This window comes from Acanthochromis polyacanthus, chromosome 12 (assembly GCF_021347895.1).
Source record: "Acanthochromis polyacanthus isolate Apoly-LR-REF ecotype Palm Island chromosome 12, KAUST_Apoly_ChrSc, whole genome shotgun sequence".
Taxonomy (NCBI): Eukaryota; Metazoa; Chordata; class Actinopteri; family Pomacentridae; genus Acanthochromis; species Acanthochromis polyacanthus.
The window spans coordinates 24,040,559-24,061,229 of record NC_067124.1 but is presented as its reverse complement, the minus strand read 5'-3'; the positions used below and the strand labels follow the sequence as shown (position 1 = coordinate 24,061,229).

Genomic DNA, 20,671 nt, shown 5'->3' with positions numbered 1-20,671 from the left:
CGCAGGGGGTGCTGCAGCCTATCCGAGCTGACTCGGGCGAAGGCAGGGGACACCCTGGACAGGTCGCCAGTCTGTCCAGACTAAACATACAAATATTGAATTAGCATACATGCGGACTTTGCTAGCTTATTTGTTGTTGTCAGGAAACGTACAAATTAAGAGCGGTTCCTGTTTTTATGTTGTTGTATTATGGGTTTTGTTTGTTTTTCCACAGAGTGAGTGGTCCTACTCAGAATATACGATCTTCGGCTGCGTGTTTGCACCAGTAGGAAGGCATCTGCCGACAGGAGGAAGGACGGGACTCTCCGGGCGGCGGGCTGGTCGTAGGAGAAGCAGCGGACCGTCATGGACAGGACGGCCGTGGTGAAGGTCGGGGCCGCGGCCAGCGCCAGCGTCTGCGCTCTGTTCGGCGGCGTGGTTCTGGCTCAGTACATTGTCGCCAAGAAGAAGCGAGCGGGCAAGAAAACCAGGATCATAGAGATGGTGAGTAAAATCCACAGAGCAGGCACTCGGGCTGCGTCAAGATGGCAAAAAGCAGATAAGAAACAGGGAGTGGAGAAGGTGGAGCTTCAAAATAAGGTTTCACACGCTTTGACACTGCTAGAGTAACTGTCATCTCGTATTCTCAAATCCAGACTTGCTTTAAATTAGTGGTGATAATCGTGGACTACAGGACATTTGAGAATTTAGTGGTCCAGCTGTATCTGTACATTTACATTAGATGTTAATAGTCTTCACAAAAGCGTGTCCGTTAGTCAACATTTGTATTGTTTAAAATCACATACGCATTGAATAAGTACGCCGTTTAATACATTCCTTAAGTCTACTTCTGTATTCTGCTGCGACGCCCACAGGATATCGGCGCACATGTTCACATTTATTTCGACCGGAAATGAGACGCCGTATCCTGGGTAACTTAACTGTAATGGGGCCTCCACGGTCCTTTGCGCATGCGAGTACGCTCCCCAAAACAGCAGCTGCTTTTAGAGGTCACCAGCCCAGTGTTTCTCCAAAAGAAAGAGCAGCAGTTTTCAATTTGACAACAGAGGACGGCTGAAGCTGACCCTGTGATGCTCCCTACAGCTCTGTGACTGTGCTGGAAGCTGCTGTGGTCTGTTGTTAAACTGGAAACATGCAGGTATGCAAGCTGCAGCAGCACATTTAGTTCTCTCAGTCCAGCTTCCTAACCAGTCCGACAAGAATCAAGGGGCCTGTCAAAGCATACACTTTCCACAAAAAACAACAGAGAAAAACAGGGGGAAATGTTCAAAACTGTGGTAATTGTAGGAATCAATGGCTATTTGTATCAAATTTGTGCAGGTGGATATAGAACAGGTTTGCTTTGTTTTTATATGCTTTGAGAAAAAATTGAATGTAAACATGATAATGTATAGATTTATATTTGCTATATGGGCAGGAAAAAATAAATGATTAGATCTGGGAGATCATAGCCACCAAATTCACATTTTATCTGAAAGAAATATCTCCAGAAATATAACTCCCACTACCGCAGAATTGTCGAGTAACTCCTTCAGAGGCCACATTTTTTATTAATGGATCTTAAAAATGAAAAAAAAAAAACATGCAGAATTTTGGTTGTATTATGGCCGGCCAGAAAATTTCTCTAATATATAAATGCATGTATCCATATTTCTTACTATAAAGATAGTCTACCACTGACATTTCACCAACTTTGAAGGCTTCTAGCATCAATACATTTTAATGTGTTGCAAATATGACAAGCCAAGGTTCCATTGTTTTGCTACTCTGACATGCCAAAATGGTGATGCAGACTCAATGGTAGGACCACAGCAACTACATGGCCTTAAACATTGGTGACATGTTGACCAAAGAGTGTAGTCTTTGTTGGAAATATAGATATCCATATATTTTCACTTGCAGGAACTTTCTTGGGCATAGAGGTTAATACTTTCATCTACTCTTACAAATATTAGATATTATGTAATATTACAATTATATATAATAGTGTAGTATTGTATAATCACATATATATTTGAATCATTAACATACACAAATGGAGCAAAATGTCAGGAACACTTTAATGTAATGAGTTTCCATTCAGTGTACATCCACAACCTACTATGACCTTTAAAAACAAACAAACAAACAAACAAACAAAAAAACATGAAGCAGAAGAGTTTTCTGTGTGGCAGAAGTGTTTTATTGGATTGTACTTGATTTCACAAGTGTACCTGAAATGTGAGCAGAGTGTTTATTAACAGATAAATTTGGTTTAAAAAATCCAGGATTTAAAAATGTCAGGTTTTACTATGATGTATATCTCTGGGCAATTTTTAAAAAAATGTTATCTCAGAAAGTATTAGATCCATCAAGCTAGGATTTTAGTCATGTCTTAATGGGAATGGCTAGTTTGACGTCACAGACCACTTCCATGTCCTACGCCGCGGCGCACCGAATGAAAACACAATGGCAGTAGTGAAAGAACCGGTCACCTTTTTCACTGTGACATCTTATTTTGTGGATTTTCGGTAAAGCCAGGTCTTATCTCTTACAACTCAAACAGAGTTGTAAATGTTAGTGTGCTGGCAGGTGGTTTTAAAGGGAAAGTCCAAGTCACATAGACCCATATCCTAGTCAAGTCGAGTATTTTGGGCAGATTGGTCAAGCAAGTCCAAGTCCCCAAAACTGGGACAAAAGTCTCCCTCGGCAGACTTTATTCTTATAAATTAAAAGTATAAACTTATTATCAGAGACTTTAATCTCGACCACTTTTAGTTTCTTTTGTAATGTGGCCCAAACACTCCTCGTAACACAAAAAGATAACATGATTCAAGCGGCTAATACTAGCTAGCGCACGTTAGCTCCCGGCGCTAAATGTATTTTCGAAGATTAGAAATCCGACTTACCTTATCAGTGTCAGCCATTTTCTCTTCTCCTTTTCGTCCAGAGGAAAGTGGTAGAAAGATATCGTTTTATTTACATCATTTCTATTGTTGCAACACGGGACACAACACAGCACCATTATATCGTTGGTTTGGTAGGACACGGAAGTGACGTTTTTGGACACGATGACGTAGTTACTAGCCATCCCCATTAATGTCTATATTTTGTGCCGTGGAATTTCTGTTTAAAAAGTGTGATGCTTTGAGATGGAATGACCCGTTTACTACACCGTGTTCTCCAGATGTCTTGTGTTCTGTCTCTGCTGCAGTTTTGTTATCAGAGCTGTAAAATTGAAGAAAAGTTTGTTGCAGGTTTCCGGAGTTTCCCTGATCATTTGAAATCTAACCAGTATTAAGCCGTTCAATCAGTTTTTGATAGACAAAAGTCACGATGGGGAAGGCTTACAAGACACATCCACCATGTTAGAAGGTTAGAAGCTCTTCTGTAGTGGCATTTAACTTATCCAGTAGTTTGGTGAAAGAAACTGGATGTTACTTGATTGATTTATTTTGGATGCAGTCACCCCTGTCACTGCTGTACAGAAACCGTTTCCAGCTGTGACCTTCACATGGAAACTTGTGACCATCTGCTTTTGATGATGATAGTGTGGAAGGAGCACAAACATCCGCTGTGAATCCTAGGAGGCCAGAAAACACACAACTGCTGCTCCATCATGCTTTCATTTTTCAGTCCTGGGGGGAAACCTTCTTCAACTAATTTTCTAGGAGTCAGCTTTGCAACTTTTGCAAACATGCTACAACTTTAAAACCCCATCCACGTCATTCCAGAAATACTTAGGCATCAACGAAACATCCACATATTCCAATCTGCGTTGCCAGAAGCCATTGTGGCTGTGGTTTCCAAACTGTTTTTTAGAGGCCTCCTCACATGACTTTCACATTCTCTGCTTTACTGCTGCTGTTTATGTGTTTGTTGTCTCACATTTTCAACTTTAGGTTCAAGTGTAACCGTACAAACATTTTAATCATTGGTTTATTTAACAGTGTAGCAAGGAGACTATATAATTGCTAGGGAAAAGTGTTGCATTTATTTTACAGAATATTTCAGCACAGTATCTTAAAGCCCAAACACATGCTCCACAGAGCCAGCAAACCTGAAGAAAAGCATTTTACACGGCATGTGTTTGTATTTTTGTGCTGTGCAATTCACTGTCAGGGTTTCAGAAACAGCATCTTCCTCACAAACTTTCACTGCTCTGTTACTACTGCACTTTTTAAAATGATGGATTTCAGCTTTAGAAGTAAACCACTTTGACAAACGTTTTATTAACGCCATTAGTTAAATAGAACTCATTATAAATAATGTATGAAGTATATTTAAATCCCCGTAAGTCTCCAGATGTGTCTTTATTTACCATTATGATATATACAACATTAATTTGTTGCCATTTTTGTGTGAAACTCCTTGTATTTTCTTACATATCTGTACATTAGAAGCAATTTTGGTGTTAGTTTCTCAGTCTCACAGTTTAATAGAAACTGTAAATTTTCCCCAGAAATTGTAAATGCTTATATTTTGCACCTGCTTTTCCTTTTCTTCTTTGCATTCATCAGTTTTATACATAGCCTGACCAATACAAACAGCGTCTCTCTATGAGATCAAGATTTACATTTGTTTTTACATAGTGCTCTGAAAAGCTAGTCTTATTTTTCATCTCGGTTTTGTTGTCCATTTGAGTTTCAGATGATAGATTGGACCATGCAGGTGCTGAGGAGAGATTAGTATGTAAACAGATTCATAGTTTTGGTTTTCATCTGATGCTGCCACTTGAAATTATTCGCAGTGAGTGAACAAATTACTCATGTTGACCTTTGAAGTTTTTCGGTTGTTGCAGAAATTGTTGCTGCTGAGTAGTGTAGTCTGTATGTATGACTGGATTATAGATGAACAAATGTGATGTTAGACAAGGGTGTTACTCCTACTGTGCCCAGGGTTGTATTAGTCATTGCTCCTCACATTGTCTGACACAAGTTAGTACTGTACACAATAGCCAGAGTACAAACGAGGGCTGGGGCGCAGAGCCTGATTTAGAGCCTTTTATGTACAGATGCAAGACTGTTTCTTCATCTGGTAAAAACACTAGTGATGAAACGTTTGTCTGTTTGCACATAAAGCCGTTAATTAAGCAATGCACTGCAGTCTCCTTTAGTGCTTTGGGGAAAAAAAAACAGCCACATTTTGTTGGAAGATGCACAGAGAACCTTGGTACATTTGTAGATTATCGAAAACTTCAACCAGGAGTGTCTTAATTTGTATTTCTGTTCAGTCCTGTGAGATTTTGATACACATGAGTATGAGTGAAATGTTTTATTCGTTATTGCAATTGATTAGTTTCTTTGTAGCGGCTAAAAATAGGAATGTCCGTCAGATTCATCATATTTATTCAAACCTCTATCATTGAAACATAGTTACACTTCTCATTTCCCCCTGAATTTGTCCTTAAAATTAATTCCTTACTTCCAACTCTTGCAGAGTTGTTTTTTATGTCAGGCGATAGAGGATTCCTCCATTTTATGGTTTAAAATTTAAACCTGTAGGGCTTCTGCTACACCATGGCCACAGGGTGGGTCATGGTGCCCTTGTGGCTTCTTTAGAAGTGACTTTGTGACTCATGGTGAAGTGGAAGAGGCTGCTGGATTGTGTTTCAGACTGTTAACCACTAGAGGGCAGCACAGAGTAACTTTTCTGCACCTCTGTTAAAGGTCACTGTACGCTTTGGTTATTTTTCAGGCTACACTTGAACTGCATGTCTGGTTATTTTATCATAAGATGTCGTTTGGTTCTGCAGAGAAAATCAGACCAAAACAATAACAACTTACTTTGGATTTGTGCTTGTATTGTCTTTAATGATGACTGCACCTCTGTGGAGGCCCTGTGAAGGATAAGACTGTTTTAAAGATGACTATTAATGAGACAACATATACAAATAGCAGAATATCCTACAGTAACTAACATGAGTAGTACACATGGGATTCCTATGATGTGTTCCCAAGAAAGATCATAAGGGAGAGAAAGTTACAAATTTCTCCAGTAGGATCCTTTGTACCAGTTATTACCTTAGATGTAAAACTTCCATTCATAGATGTTGCTTTTATGTGTCATGCAAGAGTAATTTTTTTTGTTCGCACATGATGTGGTAGTTTTATAGCTTTGCATGCAGACAATCCGATAACATGTTGTGGCAAGGTTCATTGGCTTGATTATTAAATTTGCTGATCATTCACATGTAGGACCTTAAATGTCTTTTGTATTTTAAAATTGCAACGAGTGTTTAGTAGGGATTGAATATTATTGACACAGAACACAAAAGTCCTATTTTCAGTAAAGTTTTGCTCAACAGGGCATGCATGAAAACATATTGCTTATTTTTATTGTAAGATTTTGTCTTTCGATTATGTAACTAATCAGTAAGTGATTAGTTACACCCAGTAGCGGGTGCATTTCTTTTGCCAGCAATAAACAGGACTCCTATAAAGTGATACATGAGAGAGAGAAAGAGAAAGAAATTGAATGTTTTTCACTTTTCAGAATTTAAAGATTCACTTGGGTGAGACCAGCTACTTACGGGCTTGACCACCACTTCCTCTAGTGGTCAGGCTTTGTTATCACTTGCAACAGATGGTAGTCACCATGACAACCATAGCAGCTCCTACTGTGGGTGTGGCAATAGGAAACTGAAGGAGGTCCTTGATGCAAAATTAAGTCGCACATTTATCTCACTCAGGCCTTTCTTACCATGACAAAATGTTGACTCTCAGAACAAAATGAGGATTGCTCCCATTCTTGCTTGCATGCTGACTGGAATGTCCTCATTTAAGGTGGGTATTGTTTGAACAGGCGTGTAGAGCTTGCATTTGTGATGATAGGAGAAAATTTATGGCCTTAGGGAGGGTTAGAGTTGGGGCTGGACACAAACTGATCCTGATAAGTGAGTTCTTCTGTTTCTGTAGTATCTATTTATAGAGAAGCTGGTATTAGAATCTGTAAATACCTCCTCAGACCTGAGTCCCTTTTGACTGAACTCTGTGGTTGCTCTGTAATCAACCAGAGTGTGGGCAGGCAGTTTGATCCGTGGACGGTAAATAGATGGACAAATGCATCTGATAATACTTAAAAGAGAGTGTGACATACTCAGAAAATGCCCCCAAAACTAAACAAAGTGTTCGCTACTCCTCTCCTTAAAAGACCACATCTGCCGTCTCAGTCTGTACAGTGAAATATCTGAGAATAGCAACGAATTACTGAAGCTAAAAGGTAATTTTCTTCTTGCGAGTGGTAAAAAAGGGGGCCTAGATGGATAGTGTTCTAGTCAGGTATCAAAAGACTGTCAAAACTTCATCTGAGGATTGTAAATTTATTCAGAATAACGCTACAGCAGGAGTAGTAGTTAAGAATATATAGAAGTCGTGAGGGTCACAATTGCTGGTTGCAGAATTATCTATATTGGTAATGTCAGCTAAATGAATCTGGTTAAAAGTTGCAGTGCTATCAGTAGAATGAATATTTGTGTTAGTAGAAGGACTAGTAGTGTACACAGAATTTTTAGGAGTACCAGTTTTGTCAGATCTGCAGTTTTACTAGCAATCTTAAGAGATTTAAGATTATAAATATAGCATCAGTTGCAATAGTTTTGTTTGAAAAAGTAAAAGTAGAAAGCAAAAACTGAAGTATTATCTGTATGTTAAGTTTGCCAAAGGTATATCTCATTAGAACAGTAGCGTTGGGGTTAGTTATCTCTCAGGGTGCATTCACAGGTAAGGAATTCACGGCCAATGAACACCTGTCAGGTTGGAGAAACATTCAGCAGGGTTCTGCACTTTGTCCTTCATGACTTCTGACCTCAGCTGGCTCAGTCTGACTCACAGCAGTCTGACTCATCATGTCAGATTGGAGAGGAATGCTAGGAGGGAATTAAAATGACGTTGCGAGAAGATTAAAGAGGCACCTTGATTAAAAGTCAATGAGGCAAATCGCCATAATTTTCCATGTGTTTTGCATTGATGAGCAAAACAGTACTTAAAGGCATTAGAGGAGATTTAATTTCCTACGACTTTGAACGTAGCATGCGCATGTGCACATACAACCTCTCCCTCACCCCCCTCTAACCTCCCCCCTCTTAACATTTATGAAGAAACGCCCCCCTCCAGAAACTTGCGTAGGACTCATGAAGTTGTCTTTTACGGCTGGGTCCCCCTGGATCTTTATCTGCCATTATGTAAAAAAAGATGAGCAAAACAAGTCGCCAGCTAACTACGAAGCTACACCAAAGCAACACATACAGAAAACACGTAAGTCCAAGGCGTACGTAATCTACATAACTAGGCCTGAGCCGGAAGATTTTTGATTGACAGGAAAGGGAGCAAAGCAAACGCCTCGGTCCGAGCGCATTGATTGGCTGATGTTTTTCAGGTCCTGCCATGTCCACAGTTATTTATTTTTTATTTTTTATTCTTTTAGAGACCATACATACAAGTGCACTAAAGGTCAGTATATTCATTTTATGTGAATCAGACAAATTAAACAAAAAAAACCATCCTCCATAATGCCTTTAAACCGAAGCTACAGTAAAGCTTCTGGGAAACGGTCAATTGCACTCCAGTGACCTTTAAGCTCCAGTCTTCTGTTTTTCTCCTGTTTTTGGTGATTATCTGCAAGCCAATATTCTAGAATATTGACGATCACTGTGCTGTTATCACGGTAGGACCATCTGTAGGAGGCAATAACGAGACCTACCATGCTAGTGCGACATGTAGCAACACATAAGGTGTGACAGACTGATGTGCTGTAAACTTTTGTCCTGACTCACATGCTGAGATTAAAGCATTTTCTGCAGTGCTTGTTCCTATTTTATGAGGTGAGAGACTCAAAGAAAATAACAAAAAAACACACCATAAAAGTTTTATAGCTGCATTTGCACATATAAGTGGTGGTTTTAAGAATACAGGTGTGCAATTCTATAACACAACACATATCAAATGGTGTTTTTCGGGGAAAATACTGACAACTTACAGCTGTTAAAACACAAGCTGACATTGTAGTATCTGTATGGAGAAACTGCATGACTGGGTACATAAAAAAAAAAAGAAAAGCTCTGCAGTCTTTCTACTCACTTAGCTTTTGATCTGATATTTTCTATTGATGTTTTTTGTTGCAAGGCAAGTTAACTACTTGTATTCAGGAGAGCTTCAATATTCAGATAGTTTAAAAAAAACTAATCAAATTTCAGAGTACGGTTAATGCCACAATGGCAGAACATACATGCTTTTCCAGAGTCTCCTCTTTCTTAAAAGAAGCTTTTTTGTTTTGGTTTGCATGCCCTACTGCAATATTTAGGCACAAGCTGCATGTTAACAGGAAACTATGCCATAAAAACAGGACTGTAGTGGAACAAAGAGATCAACGTATAGTGTGAAAATGCCCCAAAACAAAACCATCCACCCACCGGATGTTAGTGGGACTGTGTTGAAGTGTAATCGGAGAGAGTCGACCTAATTTTTGGGGCTCATGGTATGCGAGGCAGCTCAGGTCAGCAGAAGGGAAAACGAGGTGGTTTCATGTTCCACTCTCTGCTGTCTTCCAGCAACAACACCGGCAGTACAGACAGCGGGGAGCTCAGACTTGTTCAGCAAAAATCAAGCCAGAGGCAAAGGTTTAAATGTTGTGCAAAATTCTTAGAAGTTCCCTGAATCACTGATAACGCTAATCTTTCAGCCTGTGTCCACTCTGTCAACAGACTCAAAGAATTAAAGAAGGTACTGCCTACAGGTACCTCCGGCTGCATCTCATTTCTCCTGTTCGTTTCATTTTGTAAACAAAAAACTGACTTCATTTATTCGTGGCTGACCGACTGTTTGTCTATCTGTGGTCTGAACAATACGATTAAAAACCTTTTTTATATTTAATAATAAGATGAATGTAATAGGACATCATGTGTGCACCTTTTAATGAGGTTTCTCTCACTGTATTTGCTCTTGAGTCCAATCATTAAAACATTTTTAGTGTTTTGACAAAGAAACATTTGTGTACACTGGACAACTGCTGCTAACTGGATTTTGCTCTGACACCTTTTTAATTCAAAGTATCATGGCTTGTTTAGTTTTTAAAAAAAATATATTATTTTTTACATGCCCACTTCACTGTTCAGCTTCTCATTGAAGCTGTTGTCTTCTTCTAGTGTTTTGTCTTATTCAGTGCAGTGAATTACTTTTTGTTGTGGTGCAAAGAAGATGTCAAGATGGTGTTTGGGAATATATCAAGTAGTTTAGGATTGATTCATGTAAAATGTAACTTGTTGTCATCTTATATTTATCTTTTCATGAAAATCTGAAATTGCATTCCCCTCAGTATTGTGGCAATATTTCAAAGTAGCATTGAAAGGGTTTCAAATATCAATATTTTTCAAGGTGTTGTAGCGAAGTTAGAAATTCAGACACATTGTACCCACTAATGGTTTGTAGTAGAAGTAAAATAGTGTTTCAGATGAGTGTCATTTATATTCCTGCTTTGGTGATGGTGGTTTACTTTTGAGATTACACTTTGTCCCTTTAATCCGGTGTTGTATTTTCATTGACATGCAAACATTAGGTTTACTGCTCCTTCAGCATTGTGCGTCTGACGTCATGACATCCACGTTTCTTTCTTTTTTTCTTTTTTTTTTTGCTGCAACTCAACTGCCATTTTCTTTTAGAAGGAGAAAAGGAAGAACAAATCAAATTTTACTTTTGGGTAAATCAATTACTTGACTTGAAAAAACTGAAAACCTCAAGTTGACTTTCCTTAAAAGTAGCAACGCAAACTGTTCATTTGAGAAGAAATATATGATTTAAATAGATCTAATTTAAACAAGCAAAGCTAGTATTACTAGTTACCTTCATCTGGACTTATCCTAAACTATTGAGTTGCTTGTTACCAATTGAAGCAATTCATGCAAACACATTCTACTTTAGTACATCTTGACAACAGCATTATGTAGAAACTCAATATTGTGTTTTTTGTCTCACATAAACATCCAAAGGTACTTTTGACAGTGCTGATGAAGAAATGTACAACTTTGATAACAGCGGTGTTATTGATCAATGAAAATAACACCTGCAGAAAGGTCATAAATTGACAGTAATATCAGTCTACACAGCAATACAGTATCTACCCAAAGTTTGCTATCATTAGCCACAAGTTCTTTGATTTGTAGCAGGGCCAGTATGAAGAGTTCATTTGCAAACCAGAACTCCGTTTTGATAAATTTTCAGAGAACTTTTTTTTTATTGTTTATTTGAGATCATATCAGTCAAACTGAAATTGAGTGGATTTGACTCAGTAGAAAAATACATGACATAATAGAGGAAAAATAAATTATTAGTGTTATTATTATCTCAGGTAAACGATAAAAAAATGAGTTTTCTGAGAACGGAGTTACCCGTTTTTGCAAATGCACTCTTCATATGTTCACAAACATTACCATGTTTTGCAAGCTCATCTGCCACAGTCTACAAAATTTTGACTCAATCACGAGGGCGAAGAATACTGATACCTCTATTGATCTGACATTTTCTGATAACAAAAAGACGACGTCAGCGCATATGACAGGGGTCATCATGGATTTGACGTCTTTTGACCTTTAGGCAACTTTAGCAACTTCAACAGAAGAACTCGCTCAACCTGAATAATCAAAGCACAATTTTGGACATGTCCAGACTCAGTGAGAAAGCTGCCGTCCAGCTGTTTCTACGTATATGTACATTTGCATGACCAAAATCTTTAAAGCCACAGCCGAAGGCTAAGATACAGTACATTATCTCTGTGTGCTTGCATGCGTATAAGCATGTCCATTAGCTAACGTGTGTCATGTGTGACTGACGATTGTAGGACCGAACAGTCCGATGCTCACCTGAGCCTTGACCCCTGTTGACCTTTCATGGCTGCATCCAGCTATTTACTGCATGGGGGAGGGTGTGTGTGTGTGTTGTGTGGTTAAAATGTGTGTGCTCAGCAGGAGTGGTCCTGAAGCGAGCCCACCACTTCTAATCGATTTTTAAAGGCTCATTTTTCAAGGGGTCAAAGGTGACATTACTGGAACAAGGGTGGGCTACAATCGCCACTTTTCCTCCACTGGCCCCATTCCACATCTATTTCTACTGAACCTTGTGATTGTACACTGCTCAAAAACATTAAAGGAACACTTTGAAAATACATCATATTTCAATACGGGGAAAAAACAAACTTGATATTAGCATTGATATGGACTGGATAATGTGTTAGGAATGAAAAGTGCCACATTGTTTGATGGGAATGAAAATTATCAACCCCCCAGGAGGGCTAAATTCAAGACACCCCAAAATCAAAGTGAAAAACTGATGTGGCAGACTGGTCCATCTTGCTGAAATTCCTTGGCAGCAACTCAAAATGGTATTCAGTAGTTTGTATGGCCTCCATGTGCTTGTATGCATGACTGACGATGTCGGGACAAGCTCTGAATGAGACGACAGATGATGTCCTGGGGTATCTCCTCCCAGAACTGGACCAGGGCATCGCTGAGCTCCTGGACAGTCTGAGGAGCAACCTGATGGTGTCGGATGGAACAAAACATAATGTTCCAAAGGTGTTCTATTGGATTCAGGTCAGGTGAACATGGGGGCCAGCTAATGGTATCAGTTCCTTCATCTTCCAGAAACTGCATGAGTTCTCTTAACAAATAAGACTGGGCATTGTCGTGCACCAGAAGGAATCCAGGACCACTGCACCAATGTAGGGTCTGACAATGGGTCAAAGGATTTCATCCTGATACCTAATGGCAGTCAGAGCGCCGTTGTCCAGCCTGTAGAGGTCTGTGCGTCCCTACATGGATATGCCTCCCCACACCATCACTGACCCACCACCAAACCGGTCATGCTGAACAATGTTACAGGCAGCATAACGTTCTCCACGGCTTCTCCAGACCCTTTCATGCCTGTCACATGTGCTCAGGGTGAACCTGCTCTCATCTGTGAAAAGCACAGGGCACCAGTGGTGGACTTGCAAATTCCTGTGTTACCAGCCGAGCTCCACGGTGCCAGTCAGAGAGCACAGCGGGCACTAGAGGACGCTGGGCCCTCAGACCACTCTCATTACATCTCTTTCTGATTGTTTGATCAGAAAGATTCACACCAGTGGTCTGCTGGAGGTCATTTTGTAGAGCTATTGCAGTGCTCATCCTGTTCCTCCTTGCACAAAGGAGCAGATACCTGTCCTGCTGATCGGTTGAGGACCTTCAACAGCCCTGTCAAGCTCTCCCAGACAAACTGCCTGTCTCCTGGAATCTCCTCCATGTGCTTGAGAATGTGCTGGGAGACACAGCAAACCTTCTGGCAATGGCACGCATTGATGTTCCATCGTGGAGGAATTGGACTGTCTGTGGAACCTCTGTAGGGTCCAGGTATCGCCTCATGCTACCAGAAGTGACACTTACCCTAGCCAAATGCAAAACTAGTGAAAAACAGTCAGAAAATATCAGGAAGGAAAAAATGTCAGTGGCCTTCACCTGTAAACTCATTCCTGTTTTGGGGGTTGTCTCATTGTTACCCCTCTAGTGCATCTGTTGTTAATTTTATGAACACCAAAGCAGCTGAAACTGACTAAAAAGCCCCTCAGTTACTTACTTGACCAGATCAGTATCCCACATGTTTCACTGATTTGATGCAATACTTAGATTAAAAAGTGTTCCTTTAATTTTTTTGAGCACTGTATTTGTGTGTGTTTGACGTTCTCTGTATGGAGGGAGGGGTTATGTTGTCTAATCTATTTCAGGCAACACTCCCTCCCTCCCTGACTGCTGCTGTAGATATATAAGGCCTCCACAGCCACACAATCTTTTCTTCACTCTTGTTTTGCCAGAGACTACAGACCCAAGGTAGGGGTGTGTGTGTGTGTGTATTATTGCTCCAGGCTGTATCCACTATTGGTTCACAGAGCAACTTTAAACATTACTTTAACCTTTTGACTTCAGTGTTTGCTTCTTATGATGGTAATTCTAAACTCCAAACTTTTTTTTTAAAGAACAAAAGTGTGTGTGAACAATATGTTGTAGAATTTTAATGTTTGCACGAAGACATACCTGGTTTCATTGCCTTCAGGGGAGACAGTCCTCTAAGAATCGACTGTGTTTAGGTGTTTGTTCCTGAACTACTTTTACAGGTTTTAGGAGCCTGCAGTGTGTTTTTTAAGTAAGTCGCCCCTGTGACATCCCTTTGAAAACAAGTGTAAGGTTGTGAGGCTCGAAAGAATTTAACTCAACTCAATTTTAACTCAACAGATTTTTGGGTCTTTGCGTGAGGCTTACTAGAGAATAGGTAATTCAGGAGCTCGAGTTTAATTTTAGTTTGTGTTCCGAGTGTCATGTGTCCGCAGGGTCGGGATAATTTATGAGGTGTTAAGAGGGGAGATTCAGGTTATGGAAGTGCAAGTTGTGTTTTGGGGTGCGGTGGGGGGTATTTTTTTGCAAGGTTGCTGTGCGTGTTTGCATTTGTGTGTTTTCACTGGTGGAGCCAAGACCATTTTTACCATCAAACTGAGCCTGCTGCTGACATTAGAGCGCACAGAAAATGACTCAGTTTTATCATTTGTGGCAAGATTTGTTATTTACATACAGAAACAGATGCATTTTGTACTGTCTATGCACTTCCCACTGGCAGCAATCCAAAATCTGTAAATTGCTACAAGACTAGTATAAATATGATCGGTTGAATGAGGTGGGGTTCCACTGTTAAAATGGCTTTTGACTGTCAATAATATATTAGACACTATCTTACCGAAAATTTGCCTGACATTGGTCCATAAATTTATTCTAAATGACTAATAAAAATCTGTTTTCTTGGATTTTTGTAGCTGCTGCACCTGGTTCTACTGTACTTTTAGTTAGAAAGCAGTTTTCCCCTCAGGTGACTATGATGGTATTACTGCAAAGCGGAGTCACAACCAGCTTAACATACTTGTTCCTTCTCGTGACATAATGGGTATCCTGTTGCTAGACTGAAGCTTAGTTACTTGACTTGCAAACATACCATTTTCAAACAAACACACACTCATTCCATATCAGCTAACCTGAGCCTGCAGGCATCTGCTCCAGCAAAGACTATCAATACTTCAGTTAAAGATACATTCATCAGTGAAAATCTGGACTTTATTGATTTTTTTGTTCATGGAGAAGAAGCCTGAATTGTTGAAATGCTGCACTTTGTCCAGTGTACTTTCTTAACCCTGTTGGAAAGTGTTAAAACTAGGCCAAGATTTGTAAAACATCTATAAAAATGTGTCTCCCATTACCTCATGGAAAGAAGCAGTTGGGTTGACATGTCATTTTCAGATGTGGATTTGTAACAGTACAGTTGAGATGTATTACAATTCATTTACTGCGCTTGGATCGCTTGATGATCGCTTGGAGCTGGATGAAAACTCTTGTAGAACTTTGTACTTCATTAAAAGTTGTGGCGTAACGGGCCGCTTTGAGAAAAATCTTGTTCAGTTTGCCGTCGCCGATGAGATGAAGATGAAGTTGACCTCCTCTCTGCGGGGCGCTGCTGTAGTTGTTTGTGCGTGCATTCGGCCTGTTATACAACACTGACAGATTCCAAACATCAGCTGCTTCATGACCCTGAATGAAACCCGCTCCATGAGTCTGTGTGTGTGTCTGGGAACACCGTGTTCAAATATACCCGAGGCAGTGTTGAAGAAAACTGTCAGAAATGTGGGTCGACTTGAGTAACAGCGCACAGGTTGGAGGCATATTCAAGATAGGACATGTAGCATTATTAAAGCTTCCCATGCACTTTAACATAGAAATAGGTCAAATTTATTCACAATCCAAGTCAGACTAAGTTCCCAACCTGGCAACTCCTCTTCACTGTTCTCCTCCTCCTCATACCAGAGCTCTAACTACAGATAAAAGTCACTTTAATTTGCTGAAATTGCATCCAAAGCCTTTCCTCTTAAAGATGAAGCAACTCCAGGAGTTGAAAGAATCATGTAGATGAGATTATGTTTCATACCTTGTTTTACAGTTTTGTTGTTTGTCAAATCTACACTCGAGGGAAGTTTAAGTGGCTCCCTTCCTCTCATGTTACTCTAGATGCCTCAGTTTGAGAAAACGACGGTCCACATGAGGGACCCCGAGAAAGTGGAGCAGATCATCTGCGGCCTCATCAAAGGAGGAGCCTCCAAACTTCAGGTAGCACATGAAATCCTCTTAATAAGGCACTGGTCTCTGTTTTGTTGCAATAGCGCCACCAGATGTTGCTTAATTTTCCAGAGGTACAGTAGTAGCTTCTTAGTAGCTTAGTACTCAAACTAGCTGATTTGAAATGTTGTCAGTTGGTTGCACTTTACTCTGTAGGTTCACTGTGAACTCTTTCGTTCCTTTTGGCGTCTGTTTCAGTATCTTCTTTTGTTCCTCGTCGTTTCAGATCATCACAGACTTTGACATGACGATTAGCAAATTCGCTGTCAACGGCAAACGCTGTCCAACATGTCACAGTAAGTACAACAAGAAGACAGCACTAGATGTTGCTATGTTGTGGAGTCGTTTGGGAACAATCATGAAAGGAATTAATTTGAATTACCCCGTTTGAAATGTGCATTAAATTGGTATTGTTCTGTTTTTTTCCTGTGCAGATATCATTGATAACTGCAAACTGGTGACAGAGGAGTGCAGGCAGAAGCTGCTGCAGCTGAAGAATAAATACTATCCCATTGAGATTGATCCTCACCTCACTATGGAGGAGAAATATCCATTTATGGTGGAGTGGTAAGTCACACACATCCAAACTACCAACCCTCACTGTCTTTCATATAACAGGCAGTCATGGTCATGCTTGTTTTTCTGCTCACAAACAGCTAAACAAAATTGCGTTTTCTCTATATGTTGTTTGTATTGTGCAACCAGTTTTTCTATAGTGGCATTTGCTTGCGTGTGTTTTTAGGTATTTCAAGTCCCACACACTACTTGTGGAGCAGCGGCTAGAGAAGGACAAACTGCCAGAGGTGGTGAGAGAGTCTGACGCTGCACTCAGGTATTTATAGAGGAAGAAGCTACAGCAAATGACTGAGTCCTGTTTGTGCGGTCTTCATTAGAGCAGAGTGAAGGACAAACTGCGCATAACCTGTTTTCCTTGCTCTGTGTTGGTTTTCAGAGAAGGCTTTGAGCAGTTCTTCGACCGCCTGCAGCAGCACAATGTGCCTGTCTTCATTTTCTCCGCCGGCCTGGGCGATGTCCTGGAGGAGATCATCCGCCAGGCTGGAGTCTACCACTCCAACGTCAAGGTCGTCTCCAACTTCATGGACTTTGATGACAATGTGAGTGAAAAACAAGCCTCTCAGTTCTACATCTTACTGTGGTGTTTACTGTCCAACCTGACTGCAGAGGAATAGAAATATTCAGACTGATGTTGCTTCTTTGATTTTTTTTTTTTTTCTCCTTGGTCTTGTAGGGCGTCCTGAAGGGATTCAAAGGTGAGCTGATCCACGTGTACAACAAACATGACGGCGCCCTGCGGAACACGGAGTACTTCAAACAGCTGAGGGAATACTGCAACATCATCCTGCTGGGCGACTCACTGGGGGACCTCAGCATGGCCGACGGTGTGCCCAACGTGGAGAACATCCTCAAGATCGGCTTCCTCAATGACAAGGTACAATCATGACACAGACACACAGACCCTAAACCATAAATGTTCTTGAACGCTGAATTACCTGAGTTCACATTGTTAAAAATAATTAATAAACTTTGGATGAAAACTTCAGATGCACTGAGAATAGTGGAATAGCAGTGGAACATATTCAGAGCATTAACTTTCTGCTATACTCACTTCATACAAACAGCTGCACTGGTACACCTGCATTTCTAAAAATGTGCACGGGACAGCCAAAAATGTTCACTTGGTGAATAGTACATTTTAAATGTTGTATTTTCTGTCAGATGATTTCTTAACACATGATGTGATTGATTGTAAAAGTAGTAAAGGACAGCCTTAATTTGCTATAATATAAGCAGTGTTGCATTTGATCATTTCTGACACCTTGATGTTTCAGTTTGTCACTTCTTGGTGCTGAAACACTGCAGGGAGGAGAGTTGCTCTGCACACAAACCTGTAACAGCACAAGAAGGGTTTCTCAGAGATATTTTGTACTTATTTGATGCTTCATTTTGGAACACTGATGCTGTGACAGCCAAATCCCTGTTCCCATCACTGCTTTGGTTGCACTTTTTGAAATAAATTCAGTGTGTAATGTTGGTTGTTTTGTCATGTCATTGACAATTTACTTGTGGTGGTGGATGGTGCACTGTTTCAGGAGAGTTTGGTTTTAAGTAAGCATGCAATGAAAGTCTCTTTAATTGTATCTGTACTTGTTCTGGTTGGCAATTTTCACAATTCAGGCAGTAACAGAAATCATATTTTTCAGCAAAGCATAGAATCCATACGTACTCACTATATGAAAGCTGAAAACATTGCTGCTTGTTTCACACTTGATTTCCATACTGCGTGGTTTAAGCTGTACGGCCTCTCCTTATATTTTCCCTGCGGTCTCTTTCTGCAGGTGGAAGAGCGTCTGGACAAATACATGGACTCTTATGACATCGTTCTCGTGAAAGACGAGACCCTGGAAGTGCCCAATGCCATCCTCCAGAAGGTTCTATAACTCCACCCTCCAGTTTCCCTCACCCACCCACCCAGTCCACTTCTCTTCTCCCATCAACCCCTCAGACTCTGGCACCCTTTGTAACCCCTCCACTCTCTCTGGATTTAACCAGAGGTATCCTGAGATTCCTCCCCTCCCCATCCCACCCACCAGCCTTTTAAAAAGACATTTTACATCTCCTGAATGAACTGTTTTAAAAGTCTACACAGCAGCAACAGCCTGTCTTTGGTGTGTTTTGTCTGTGTCTGGTATTTTCTCTCTTTAGTCATTTTATGATAAAAGAATAACCAAAAGTGAGTTTAAAAAACATCTCACACTGTGTTTAGAATTTGCACATCACATTATTATCATCCTTATTCCTAGAATTGCTTTTCATATGGTAATATTTGTGTACCATCAACGTGGTGCTCACAGACAGACACTGTTTTTTTTTTTTTTAGCTCTCCCAGCATGCCAGTCAACTCAGTTACTTTAACTATGTGACTGAGCGTTCATATGTCCGTCTTGTCAGTCTTTTAAAGTGAGCTGTTGTTATTAGATTTAACACATATCCAGAAATTATTAGGGATTATGCAAGTAATGCAGTAATAGAGGACCTTGGAAAATGTAATTCCTAGTAAAAATTTAAACGTCTTGCTTGGTGACAGCAGCAACATAATATCCACTGACTGACTATTGTAATCGGAAATTAAAAGAAACAAACAGATTCCGATTCACAGGGAAAGAGAAAATGCACTTTAAAGTCAGTGTATTGGGAAATCACATCCCATTTACTCGAGCACATGTGGCAGTAGTTTGGATTTGTGGATGTAGAAACAGATTCTTGCACAGAAAAGCCATGTTTACGCCATTTTTCAAAATGTTTATTTTTTTACCCCGAACATGCTAATTTGATATCATTTCATCACAGAAGAAGAAGGATCTATTCATGGTCTTTTCCATTTTTAATTAGAGATTTTCTGCATAGTTTACTTCATTCGGTATTTTCCATCCCAGTGTTGAATGTTAAAGAAGTATTAATTCATGCTGAAGTTGACATCTAGTGGTCATTAGCAGAAATCACATTCGTAAAAAGCCCCTGTATTACTATATTAAAATCTGAAGTCCAGTTTTTCGTACGTTTCAGTAAACAGAAACACACTCCTCTGTGTGGCTCAGCGAAACCCAGCATAAGACCTGTTGAAAATCTGTGTTTATCACCTGTGGACAAAACTGACCACTACCTCGAAAATATTCATCTTTGTTTTTTTTCGGGAGGTTCAAAACTGAAATATCTGTCTCCACATGTTGTGTTGAATGTTCTCTTTCAATTTTGTTTGTGTTATAAATGTGCTGCTATCACCTGCATGTTGCCTTTTCTTATTGTTAAGTTTATGTCAATAAATGGGAGACTAAAAAGTATATCTCTATCAATAAAATGGGGAATAGTGTCATACTGTATATGTGGGCGTTATATGGAAATGTATATTGTGTCACTGCATTTGGAGAAATTTCCACAAGTTTAGACTGCTGTGTTTTATTTTTATAAGCAGAGTGCTTTCTTTCATGGTGTGAATAGAAAATGCAATAAAAATTCATTTTGTGAGGCCAATGAGTGGATCACAGACTAAATTAATATCTCTAAAAACTCTGGGTTTGATTGTATTTAAAAGCGCATGTTATCGTCTGCCACATGTAAAAATTAAAAGTGTTCCTCCTAAATATAGATGGCTTTATTGGAACTTGGCTGACAATGTTGTAAATTACTGAGCAGAGCTAATTTTAAATTGCAGCTACAGAACAGTTGCATAAACGCGATAAAGTGCTTTGATGTATCAGGTATTTTTTGAATTTTTTGTGAAGCTGACACATTCCCATTTGGTTATTTAATCTAGAGGTTTCATCCACTGGTTTCTTGACAGAATTCGCAAAAAAAAAGCACAATTTTGTGGTATTTTGCGATGTATAATATAGAAAATGAAATGATCCACACTAGAATATTCAGATCACAAGATGTATCTGATTCTTTATTCTTAAGCTCATTCTGTAAATTAAATGTCATATTAAGTTCATCATGCTTTGA

General features: G+C 39.8%; 1 protein-coding gene across 3 annotated transcripts; it reads left to right on the top strand.

Moving 5' to 3' along the window:
• Positions 1–248: 248 nt before the first annotated feature.
• On the top strand, positions 249–20,660 carry nt5c3a (5'-nucleotidase, cytosolic IIIA). Of its 3 annotated transcripts, none has more exons than XM_022206922.2 (8): positions 249–483; positions 16,043–16,141; positions 16,377–16,446; positions 16,585–16,717; positions 16,893–16,982; positions 17,103–17,265; positions 17,400–17,600; positions 18,508–20,660. In XM_022206922.2, exons 1-8 carry the CDS (start codon positions 346–348, stop codon positions 18,607–18,609), a joined length of 996 nt encoding a protein of 331 aa, XP_022062614.2. In that variant the 5' UTR covers positions 249–345; the 3' UTR covers positions 18,610–20,660. The 3 variants fall into 3 exon arrangements, with proteins under 3 accessions (XP_022062614.2, XP_022062615.2, XP_051812460.1); XM_022206923.2 differs by lacking the exon at positions 249–483 and adding an exon at positions 6,681–6,764; XM_051956500.1 differs by lacking the exon at positions 249–483 and adding an exon at positions 13,738–13,828.
• The last annotated feature ends 11 nt before the right edge of the window (positions 20,661–20,671 follow it).

What these genes read in the sequence shown, in the direction of transcription:
- nt5c3a (XM_022206922.2), top strand. Translation starts at nt 346, where the DNA reads ATGGACAGGACGGCCGTGGTGAAGGTCGGGGCCGCGGCCAGCGCCAGC. An exon ending in AAACCAGGATCATAGAGATG is followed by an intron (nt 484 to 16,042) that starts GTGAGTAAAATC and finishes ATGTTACTCTAG; the next exon opens with ATGCCTCAGTTTGAGAAAAC. An exon ending in TCATGGACTTTGATGACAAT is followed by an intron (nt 17,266 to 17,399) that starts GTGAGTGAAAAA and finishes TTGGTCTTGTAG; the next exon opens with GGCGTCCTGAAGGGATTCAA.